Source organism: Ciconia boyciana, chromosome 2 (genome assembly GCF_034638445.1).
Source record: "Ciconia boyciana chromosome 2, ASM3463844v1, whole genome shotgun sequence".
NCBI lineage: Eukaryota > Metazoa > Chordata > Aves > Ciconiiformes > Ciconiidae > Ciconia > Ciconia boyciana.
Genome location: NC_132935.1, coordinates 563127 through 574370, shown reverse-complemented (window position 1 = coordinate 574370; position 11244 = coordinate 563127). Strand labels below are relative to the sequence as shown.

General features: G+C 65.5%; 1 protein-coding gene across 3 annotated transcripts; it reads right to left on the bottom strand.

Annotated features, from left to right (window-relative positions):
• Window positions 1–345: 345 nt before the first annotated feature.
• Window positions 346–11002, bottom strand: MAF1 (MAF1 homolog, negative regulator of RNA polymerase III). 3 transcript variants are annotated; one of them, XM_072851735.1, is made up of 8 exons: window positions 10678–10997; window positions 7099–7237; window positions 5471–5599; window positions 4458–4623; window positions 3660–3781; window positions 2999–3118; window positions 2369–2488; window positions 346–2122 (listed from the first exon to the last, which is right to left on the bottom strand). In XM_072851735.1, exons 2-8 carry the CDS (start codon window positions 7179–7181, stop codon window positions 2101–2103), a joined length of 762 nt encoding a protein of 253 aa, XP_072707836.1. In that variant the 5' UTR covers window positions 7182–7237; window positions 10678–10997; the 3' UTR covers window positions 346–2100. The 3 variants fall into 3 exon arrangements, with proteins under 3 accessions (XP_072707836.1, XP_072707837.1, XP_072707838.1); XM_072851736.1 differs by lacking the exon at window positions 10678–10997 and adding an exon at window positions 10089–10475; XM_072851737.1 differs by lacking the exon at window positions 2999–3118 and having other exon boundaries at window positions 10678–11002.
• Between the last annotated feature and the right edge of the window lie 242 nt (window positions 11003–11244).

Genomic DNA, 11244 nt, shown 5'->3' with positions numbered 1-11244 from the left:
GGGCCAGCAGCACCCACGGAGAGGGGCGGCGGGGACCCGGGGGGGACCAAGAGCCCCGGGAGCCCCCGGCTCCTGCCCGGTGGCAGGGGGATGCCGGGCACAGCACGGCCCCGGCTCTGCGCCTGCGTCCCGGGGGGCTGCTCAGCCCCAGGGGGGAGCGCGGGTCCCAGCAGGACTGAGACACCCCCCCCCAGTACCTCCTGCAGCCCTGATGCCACCCCCCACGGTCACATCTATGTCCATGTAGTAGTCCATGGACCACTGGTCCATGTGGGCCGTGTGGTCCACGGAGCCCGGCGGGACGGGCTCCCCCGGCACGGGGTCCCCGAAGGAAGGGGTGGCGACTCACAGAAAAACTTTATTGGTGTAACGATACATTGCTACGCTGTGAAGTCCAAGTTCCCTGACGGGGGGCAGACGGGGCAGGCAGCCACAGCAGCGTGCTAGTAGAGGGGCGAAGGATGGAAGAGACGGGACCGGGCCAAATCCTGCTCCGTCCCAGCGGGGCCCGGGGAGCCCACGCGGGTGCAGAGGGAGGTGCGAGGGTCCCGTGAGCTACGGTGGGAAAAGGGACGGGAGCCGAAGGCAAACCCCTCCCCGGCGGCAGCGGGGGCCGGGGCTCAGGTCTGTCCTGAAGAGCAACGAGGAAACAAACTCCAACTTAAAAACAAGCTGCTGAGGAGTCACAGGAGCCGGGGAGAGCCGCCGTCGGTGACACCGCGCTGCGCCGGGGGAAGGAGTGGGGGTGTCCCAGGACAAGCCAGGGACGTGGGGCAGCCCCCCGGGGAAGCCCCCCCAGTGACGGGAGTCTCCAGCCTCGGGGCGTCCACTCCCCCTCCCCAGCCAGCCTCTTCCAAAAGCCGCTCAGCCCCCAACGCACCCCCAGACCGAGGGGCAGGGGCCGCGCAGGCAGCCCCGGCGTGGCGAGGGCCTGCGGCAACCGCGCTGCCACACACGGGCTCCTCTCGGGGGGGCGGCAGCCGCTGCCCCTCCTTTGTGCGTGCTCAGCTGAGCTCTCCCTGCCCCGACCCGGCACCTGCCGAAATACGGAGGGGGGGCAACTTGGCCCCCGAAACGCTGGGCGCCTGGGCAGAGAGGGGCTCGCCCCGCAGCGGCTGGGTGAGGGGGACGGAGAGAACGGGGGGAGATGCGGTTGAACCGAAGCGCGGGTGGGAGTGGCAGAGCCCCGCTCCCGCCGCGGGCCGAGCTCACCCCCAACACAAAACCAGACGCTGCAGCCCCCGGCAAGGGCTGAGCCGGGCCCCGGCACCGCGGCCGCTGCCCTGCCGTGCTCCGGCCTCCAGACTGCCAAGAGTCAGCCGTGGTTTAAAAAAAAAACCCCAAAGAAAACCATGGGGGGTGCGGACTGAGGCGCCCGGTCCAGCGTTCACCCGCAGGGCTGTTTGGTGGGAGCCCTCTGCGCAGGACCAGTGCAGGACGCTGGTACCACCCAGCAAAGATTAAAAAAAAAAATCAATCAAGAAAACCAAAACATCAGAGAAAACCACTGTGGGAGGGCAAGAGCAAAGCAAACCTCTTTGAAACAAACGGACTCTTCTCCAGGGAAGGAGCTGAGGACAGTTCGTGGGGAGTTCAACAACGCTGCTTCCGGAGGAGGCCGGGCAGGGGCGTCTCTCCGCTGCTGCTGGTGCTGTGGACGGACGGCGTTCGCTGGGTCGCAACCAGTACAGAAAAGTGCTCGAGGGAAATTCAGCCCGGCTTCAGCGCCACGAGGAGTTTGCAGGTCAGTGCAGCCAACGAGATCAGCGATAAAGTGCAGCAAAGCTTCTCGGAGCTCCCACACAGCTGTCCGGCGAGCCCCGGCCCGCGCCGCGGCGGCCACGGGCGAGGGGAAAGGGGAAGTTGGCCGGCAGCACCAGAGCGAGGGGACGCGTCTTCGGCCAGGAGGCCGCAGATGAGCTGCTTTCAGTCTGTCGTGCTCCAAGATGCCTGGGGTACTCCAGTGTATGTGTCGGGCAGAGCGACGCCGCAGCTGCTGGGCAGGGGCGGTTCGGGGGCTCGGGGCTGCCTCGTCGTCGGGACGCAGGCGGAAGGGCGGTTCGGCAGGGCGGCCAGGCACCTCGGAGCCGTTCTGGGGACTCACATGCAAATAACTTGCAACCTGTAAGCAAGCACGCGGGCGTTACTGTTCCGCGGCCGCGCCGAGGCAGGAGGAGGCAGAGAGGGAGCAGCGTCGGCCCCGCCGAGCTCCGAGCCACGCTCCCGAGGCAGCGGAGCAGAAGCTTCGAGGCCCAGCAGGCCAGGGCCCTCGGCCCCCCGTACCCACGGGAGCTGAAGCCCCACTCCCCTCGGAGCGGGAGCCCGCAGCCGGCACGCTGGACCAGGCCGGAGCGCCGAGCTCACGTACCTGTCCTCCTCGATGCTGCCGCTCTCGGTGTCGCCGGCATCCCTGTTTTCCTCCGCGTCCTCTTCACCAAGATCCATGTCCAGCTCATTGCCACCTTCCGAGCGCGTGTACGCGTACCCACTGGAGGAAAAAGGGCAGCACAAGGTAAGCCACCAGCCGGCACCCCTCCGGGACGGTGCGGCCGCAGGGGAGATCCCGCTCCTCTCTCCAGTGGGCTTAGGTCCCCGCTGAGTCTCCTCTGCATCCAAATCGAGCCCGCAGGAAGGAGGGGCTGGCTGCAGGCTGCCCCCCGAGGGGTTCCTGCCCCCCGTACGAGCCCCTCCGTGCCCGCGAGCAGCAGCCCGGTGCCACCCCTTCCCCGGGGACCACAGCTCCCTTCGGCTTGTCCTTTGGTGACGTGTGTCTTGGGAAGACGGAGGGAACCGGGCTCTGGCCGAGCTCCCTGGCCAACCTGGCGTGCAGGCAGCGGCGCCGGGGCAGCGCCGGGAGGGCAGTTCCCAAGCGCTTCTCCACCGCGCCCAGCTCCGGGGCCAGCGGGGGCCAAAGGTTCGTCCCCTGCAGGGATGTGACTTGCGAACAGGCAAGGCAATTCTTTTCTAGGGTGACTTCAGAGATGTCATGTGGCCTGACCTGATGGAACGACAGGTAAAAAAGACAATCCTCTTCAGCCTTTTGTTGTAAAAGAAGTAGTTGAAGGACCAGAGGCTGCCGTCCTCTCCAAAGGGGTCCGAATCCAGGTCAGGGTTGTAGCTGCAACACCAAGCGGAGGCATGAGAAACACCGTGCCGGCCTCTGCTCCCAGCGCCAACCCCGTTCTTGCCCCGGCTGTACGTTGGAGGAAGGAAAGGGGGAGACTGGGCGAGCTCGGAGCCGCCTGGGCGGGCAGAGAGCGGGCAGCAGTGAGTCGGTGTCCTCAGAGCCTGGCAGACTAGTCGGCCAGCCGGCGTGGGCGGCAGGAACCAGCCGGTGCCCGCGGGCTGGCTTCGGCAGGAGGGCGAGACCCGGCCAGCGCAGCTGCTGCCGGGGGCGCAGACTTCCAGGGCGTGGAAGTTCTGCGCTTTGGGAGGGGACGGTAGCCGCGGTTCCCCCTCCACGGGCAGGGAGCTGGGAGCCAGCGAACTCCGGTGAGGAGACGCCCTGCCCCGCTCCAGCGGGAAGTCCTCACACACACACAGATGAGCACGCCAAAAGGAAACCTTTTATTGAAAAATAACTCTGTTTCTCTACGGGCCGTAGCAGGCACGAAAGGGGCCAGGAGCCAGGCCCCGGGGGTGAGCGCTTGCCCCATTACCTGTAGATGTCACACTCGGAAAGACAGATCTCCTCATCCACAGCATCCCACAGGTGTGGCTTCAGGGCGTTGAAATCTTCCCGAACGGCAGAGAAGAGGCTGCAGTTGACAGCGTTCACCACCTAGAGAGACCGAGCAGGGCCCGTGAGAGGAGCAGAGGAGCCGCTGCCTGCCCTCCTGCCCACCACCTCCCTCCCACGCTCCACGCGGCTCATCCTCCCCGTCCCTCCTCCGTCGAGGGGAGACGCCGGAGCCCGACAGCGACCGTGGAGGGGGAGAAGCAAGATGGCCAGGCACTGCTGTGCCAGTTCAGGGCCCTGAGGCGGAAGCGAGGAGAGAGGCAGCAGGGAAGCAACAGGGCTGGAGAGGGAAAACCCATCAGAGGATCTCCGGGGCACACGCAGCCCAAGTCTCTGCCAGCGAAGAGCATGGTGGCTTCCTGAAAGGCTCTCTGCAAACAGAGCAAACTTCCCCGGTCAGAGAGGACGCTTCCTGCTCCATCTGCCTCTTTGACAAGGGCAGCCTTGCTGGACCCCGACAGCCAGGAGACAGGCAGACAGACGGACAGACAGAGGCTCTGGCGCCTGCCGGGAGGGACACCACGCTCCGACGCTGCCGGAGGAGGGAGCGAGGCGTGCCCTGGGAACGGCTACCCGGGATCACAGCAGCGCCGCGGGGCTCCCCGGAGAACCGGACGCTCCCCCACCAGATCCACCCTGCCTTCTCTGCCAGGAGAGAAGCCGGCAGCGCGGCAGGGGTGCAGGACCTGCCCTGCCCCAGGGCGCTTTGCTCACGTACCCAGTTGAGGCTTGGCTCCCGGCTGAACTCGTGGCTCTTGGCAGCGCTGAAGTCGTAGTCTGGGCGGAAGGACTCGTTGAGCGTTGCTATCAGGTAGAAGAGGGTCTTGCGGCTGCATTTGTCGCTCAGGGGTCCCTCCTCATCGCCGCTCTGACTTTTACTGAGCCTGAGAGGCAGAACGGCAGGCTTAGCGGTGTCACCGGCACAGCCTGGACCACACTAAATATGAGCCGGCAGTGTGCCCAGGTGGCCAAGAAGGCCAACGGCATCCTGGCTTGTATCAGCAATAGCGTGGCCAGCAGGACCAGGGCAGTGATCGTCCCCTGTACTGGGCACTGGCGAGGCCGCACCTCGAATGCTGTGTTCAGTGTCGGGCCCCTCACTCCCAGAGAGACATGGAGGGGCTGGAGCGTGTCCAGAGAAGGGCAACGGAGCTGGGGAAGGGTCTGGAGCACAAGGCTGATGGGGAGCGGCTGAGGGACCTGGGGCTGTTCAGCCTGGAGAAGAGGAGGCTGAGGGGAGACCTCCTCGCTCTCTACAGCTGCCTGACAGGAGGGTGGAGAGAGGGGGGGTCGGGCTCTTCTCCCAGGTCACAAGGGACAGGACGAGAGGAAACGGCCTCCAGTTGCGCCGGGGAGGTTTAGACTGGGCGTTAGGAACAATTTCTTCCCCGAAAGGGTTGTCCAGCACTGGCACAGGCTGCCCGGGGAAGCGGTGGAGTCCCCATCCCTGGGGGTGTTTAAAAGCCGTGTGGACGTGGCGCTCAGGGACGTGGTGTCGGGGTGGCCTTGGCCGTGCCGGGTTAACGGTCGGACTCGATGATCTTAGAGGTCTTTTCCAACCTCAATGATTCGATCATTCTACCAACAAGCAGAGCAGCCAGCCCAGGGCCAGAGATGAGGCCAGCCGCCAACGAAGGGTCATTCCCTCCACGAATCCTGACCCCCCACCCGCAGACATGCCTCTACCTCCGGTGTGGAGCACGGCAGACAAATACCCCCAGCCCGTGGTACCTGCTGGGGCTGATCCCCGTGGTCTGAGGAGGCGACAGGGCCTCCAGGACGTGCGGCTGGCCCTCCTGGCAGAACTGCTTGAACATGTGCTTGTCATCGCCAGCCATCTTGCACGAGTAGCTCTCGATCCTGGGGAGACACACAGCACCAGGCGTGAGGACAGCCCCGCCGGCCAGCAGCACCGCAAAGGTCCCGGCCCAGCACCGCCGCGGCGGCGGGCACTCGGAGGAGGCAGCGGCACGGCCAAAGGCTCTCCAGTCCCCAGGAGCGACCTTCCCCACATCGTCTGGTCTTAGCTCTGCGCAAGGCAACCAGGGCTGCCACAAACCCATTTACTTACACGTACGTATGTACGGATGCACGGGGATATAGATGTTTACCCCAAGGAGGCACAGAGCAGGCCGGCTGAGCTGAACTGCTCTTCCAGGGACAGCGGAGCCATCCCAACAAGCTCCCTCTGTGCAGCCAACCTCGCTGCTAGCACGGGAAGCTCAAGAGAGAGGCGGAAAGCCCGCCTCACCGCTGCGGTCTCCTGTCCCCAGCACAGCAGCCAGCCAAACCGATGCCAGCGCTAAGCCGGAAAAGGATCCCTTCAGCCAGGACCAAAAATAGATCCACAGCTGGCGAAGGACCAACTCCCTCGCAGCCGGCCCAGCAGAAGGAGCTCTTGCTGCCGCCCCGAGCTGAGATGGCTGCCAGCTCCCGAGCTGCTGAGCGCTGATGCACGCAGCATGGCCAGAAGGACCCGGTCAGAGGTACGTGAAAGCTTTTCCGAGCGACCGGTAGGTCCCATTGCCCAGCTCCAACAGAAGAACAATTGCAGGTGAAAAACTCGACATGATCCGGCGGCGTGCGCCGGCGGCCCAGAAAGCCAAGCGTCTCCCGGGCCGCGTCCAGAGCGGCGTGGCCAGCAGGTCGAGGGAGGGGATCCCGCCCCTCCGCTCCGCTGAGACCCCCGGAGCGCTGCGGCCAGCGCTGGGGTCCCCAGCACGGGAAAGACACGGAGCTGTGGGAGCGGGGCCAGAGGGGGGGCACGGAAATGGTCGGAGGGCTGGAACCCCTCTGCTGTGAGGACAGGCTGGGAGAGCTGGGGCTGTTCAGCCCGGAGAAGAGACGGCTGCGGGGAGACCTTCCGGCACCTTCCGGCGCTTAACGGGGCCCATCAGAAAGACGGGGAGGGACTTTTTGGCAGCGCCTGTAGCCACAGGACGAGGGCTCGGGGCTCTAAACTGACAGAGGGGAGATGCGGGCTGGATCCAAGGAAGAAATGTTTTACGCCGAGGGTGGTGAAACCCCGGCCCAGGTTGCCCAGAGAGGTGGTCGATGCCCCATCCCTGCCACGCTCAAGGTCAGCTTGGACGGGGCTCGGAGCAACCTGCTCGAGGTGAAGATGTCCCTGCTCGTGGCAGGGGTTGGACTGGAAAGGGGATGGCCTGGAAAGGTCCCTTCCCACCCAAACCATCCCGTGATTCCATGAGTCAGCAGCGATCTCCCCTCCGCTCCGGCAGGATCCCGGACGCAGTGCTGACGCTGCCGGACTGCAACGCCTTCTGACGGCGTTCTCGGGACAAAGCGAGAGAAAGCAGCCCTGCTTCCCCGACAGACAGCAGGCAGCTGCCTGCACTCACCTGCCAATGATGTGAGCATCTCCCGTCTCCACCGTCAGCTGGGAGTTTATTGCTTCAAAACTTGAGTTCTCCAACAGCTTCATTGTCTCGGCTTCTGGAGCGATTCCCTGCGCAACAGCTGCTGCAAAGTGTGCGTATCCTGCAAAGAAAGAGATCCTCGCAGCCGGGGAAGGAGAAGCCCGAGGTCGCACAGCAGGGCTGCGGTTTGGCCAGCCCTGTCAGGACCTCGGACTCGATGTTCTTTAGGGTCTTCTCCAACCTAAACGATTCTATGCCCGGAAGGCAACGCAGAGGCAGGGCAGCGGGAAAGTCAGGAAGCCGACAGCTCTTCTGGGCAGGGGGACAAAGAGCGACGACAGCCCCGGATCGGCACCCACGCCTCCCGCCCGATCCCCTCCTACGCGCCGCTGCGTCGCTTTGGCTACATGAGTAAGAGCGAGCTCACCCGCAGCGCTCGCGGCACCCACCGCGTGCGGGGGGCCGTGCCCGCATCACCTCCACCGGCTTTGCCGACGCTTCGGCAGCGTGCTCTGCCAGGGAGTTCCCAAGTTCCCCTCCTCGCTTTTGAAGGTCACCGGCCTTTTTTGGCCGGGCTGTTCTCCCTCAGAGCCGGGGAAGAGCGTGCGGCACCCGCTCTGCCGCAGGCTGGGGGCGACACGGACGCCCTGGCCCAGCCCCAGGGTGGTCTCCGGCAGCAGGACTGGGGTGGTCGCGGCAGCCCCTCGGGGAGCTGCTCCTCCGTGGTCTGTCAGGGCCCTCGGCCAAAAGCACGAGCGACGCCGGGACTGGTTAACCGGTTAAATTGTTAACTGCTTAACGTTCCTCCCAGCCGCGGGGAGGACGGCAGCCTTCAGCAACTATTTCCACGCGGGACAGCGTCGCCCCGGAGGGACGGGGACGGGCAGATTGCTGGATGTGCAGGGGGAAGGCGGCCTCCCTGCGGCGCCTGGCCCCGGCCCACGCTCCCTCCCCAGCTCGGGGCCTCTCCGGGACTGTAACAGGAGAAGCTGTAAATAGGCGGGGAAGCGGTGCCAGGGCTCTCGGAAGCGGTGCCAGGGCTCTCGGGAAGCGGTGCCAGGGCTCTCGGGAAGCAGCGGCCCCTTCCAGGCCTCCCGGGGAAGATACGTCCCCACCTCTGTCCTGGGCACCACGATGGGGTTGGAGAAGGAACGACTCCCGGCCCTTCGGTTTCAGGACTGCAGGCGTGACCACGACACCGGCACCGCGGCAGGGCCAGGGATACTCTTACGGTGACATTACCCAACGTGACCAAACCAGATCACGTGCAAGTCAAAGCGACGCTACAGTAAACGCCGTCTCTACGAGGCAGATTCAGCATTTACCCCAACCCCGAGCCCCCGGTCAGAGCAGCCGGAGCTAAACGGTGCTGGCAACCCCCCCCCCGCCCCATCCTGTGACTGGGAAAGCAGCAAGCAGCTCTTCCCACACCCCAGAGAACAGAAAACGGCTCCCAGCCCCCATCCGGCATCAAATATTGGCTGTCGTCGCGATCGATAGCCCTCCAAGCAGGAAAGAAACTCCCCAGGCGCAGATGAACAGCAAGGTCCCACCACCCTGACGTGCTTTCGTGCAGGTCTCTGGTTTCTTTCGGCTTGTTAAAGCACCGAGATTTGGCCTGTCAGCCGCCTGGTCTGGGTCAGGCTTCCACATGGGGGAAAACCAGGCCTTTGTGCAGCAGCCCCCGCACCGGCCCAACGTTTTCTCTCTGCTGCGAGCGAGAGGAGGAACGAGCTCGGGAACAGTCTTGGGAAGACGGAGAAGGGAAAATTGGGGAATCAAACGGCAACGTGCAAGGTACAGGGGCAGAAAGCGGAACGTTTGCCGGAACATCCTCATGCCACAAGCACATCTCCCTCCCCCGGCACAGAGACCGGCCGGCAGCGCTCCCCAACACATCTTCAGCGATGCAAAAGGCACCGGGCGACTCGAGCGTTCGTAATAAAACAGGAACCCGGAGCAGTCGTGCTGCTCTGAAACCGTGAACCGACAGGTCCCTCGGACGCCGAAACCTGCCCCGGCACCCAACAAGGTTCTGCAGGGAGAGCTCCCGGCGAGCAGGAGCTGCACAAAGGCAGCTGTCACCAGAGAAAGGACGCAGACACAGCGAAATCCAGAGCTGGTGGCGGTTTCCCACCGAAGAATCGCTCTGGGGAAGAAGCTGGGACGATACGCCAGCCCGCTTCGGAGCAGAGCGGAAGATCTGGCAACGATGAGATGGGAAGGACGAACGCGAGCCCTCGGTGAGCAAAAGCTCAGCCTGCTTTCAAGGATCGCTTCCCCCACAGCAGGAATTTTAGGGGATATGGATTTTCTCACCCCAGCACAGGCGGAGCTGGTACGTTGGGCGGCAGAATAAAAGCACCGTTAACCCAAGGTGCGGTCAAAAGGTGTTAAACGGGGCGTTCAGCCGCGCTTTGGCACGGCAACGCCCACCGGCGCCGAGGGACGGTTCCTTCCTGCTTCACGCAGCACCGGCAGCGGGCGACCGCCCGCTGCCGGTGCTGCGTGAAGCAGGAAGGAACCGTCCCTCGGCGCCTGGAGAGGGGCAAGGGCAGAGACACGGGGCTGAGAGGTTTGCCGGCGATGGTGCCTACGCCGTTCAACACCAGACCAGGCGATGCCTGGCTCCGAAACCACGGCTCGGTCTCCTTCCTGGCCCTGGCTGACTTAGTACACAGCAAACACGGCTGAGGAGGCAGGGCGAGAACGTCCCCAAAGTTGCAGAGGGGTTAATTTTTAAGTTTAAACCAGCTGAATCGAAAGGGTTTTGGGTATGACGGGGTTCACGGTGTGTCTCGGTGCCAGTGGGGACCAACGCGGCAGGACCCACAGAAAGGCAAGCCCATGTAAAAGCCGGCAGAAGCGGAGCCTAGGTGAGGCGACAGCCTACCCGAAGCGCTAAATCTCGGAAAAAGGAAAAAGCAAAAATGGATAATTGAGGGTAAGCGAAGTCAGCCTGTGAATATTACCTATGTCCTCTTCAGGATGAAGGTGGGGTCCGGCCCAGGGCTCTCCCCGGGGAGGGATCGGCCCCGACACCCCCTGCCTTACCTGACAGGGAGGCAGGCAGGCTGGCGGGGGTCCAAAGGGGACCCCGCGGACGGGGAGGGAGGAGGAGGCGGCGGCGGAAGCAAGGGGAGCTGGCACAGCCACCACGAACGGGAAAAGGGAGACGGGCCCAGCCGCTGCCCGGCTGCTCGGGACGGCCCGGAGAGCAGCCCCCGAGGCACCGGAGGGCTGGCAGCCGCCCACAGCCCCTTCCCGGGGACCGTCCGCCCTTCCGGACGCCGGGCAGGCGGCGGCTCCCCCGGGCAGGCCGGGCCCGGCCCGCGGCCCTGAAGGTGACAGGGCCCGGGCGGGCGGGGATCGGCAGCGCCGTCCCGGCGTGCCCCGCGCGGCGGGCGGAGGGCCGCCTCTCGCGGACTACAGCTCCCAGCGTGCACTGCGGCTGGCGCGCAGAGCCCGGCCGCGCCTCGGCCGCGCGGGGCACGCTGGGAGCTGTAGTCCGCGGGCGTTCTCCGAGGGGATGAGAGGGGGCGGCGGTGGGAGCGGGCTTACCGGCGTTTCCTGCTCTCGGTCCCGGCGGGGCCTCCTCGCCGTGACAGCTCCTTCAAGCTCGGGGCGTTTGTAAAGGGAGGCGTCTCCGGGGAAAGCTCGAGGAGGGCGCGTGTGCCTCGGCCGCCGTCCGCCGTCTGGCGCCGGCCCACCGGGCCTCCGCCCACCTCGACATGTCCCCGACTGCTCGGGACGGAGCGAGCGGCTGAGCGAGACCTGGGAGTCCCCGGGGCGGGCGGGCGGGCGGGCGAGAGAGCGAGCGGCTGACCCTCTCCTCAGGCACCGGACGACAACAAGCGGCGAGGCCCCACCCGCGGCCCGTCCGTCCCGAGCGGCGGCTGACAGCCCGCTCCTTCCCATTGGAGGGCGGCCCTGGCAATCGCCGCGGACCTCCCCTCCCGTTGGCTGAGAGGGACGTCAGTCAGGGTAGCGCGCCCGCCCTCCGCGGGGACAGACCCGAGGCCCCTCCTACAGGCCGGAGCGCTCGGGGTTCTGATTGGCTGCCGGGGACAAAGACGGGGGGAGCGGCTGTCAATCAAGCAGCGGGTGCGCGGCGCCCCCGCTCGGCTC

Coding starts and splice junctions, on each gene's coding strand:
- MAF1 (XM_072851735.1), bottom strand. CDS start 7,181: ATGAAGCTGTTGGAGAACTCAAGTTTTGAAGCAATAAACTCCCAGCTG. Junction 5,600..7,098: donor GATGCTCACATCATTGGCAG/GTGAGTGCAGGC, acceptor GTGTCTCCCCAG/GATCGAGAGCTACTCGTGCA. Junction 2,123..2,368: donor GGCAGCATCGAGGAGGACAG/GTACGTGAGCTC, acceptor GCTTGCTTACAG/GTTGCAAGTTATTTGCATGT.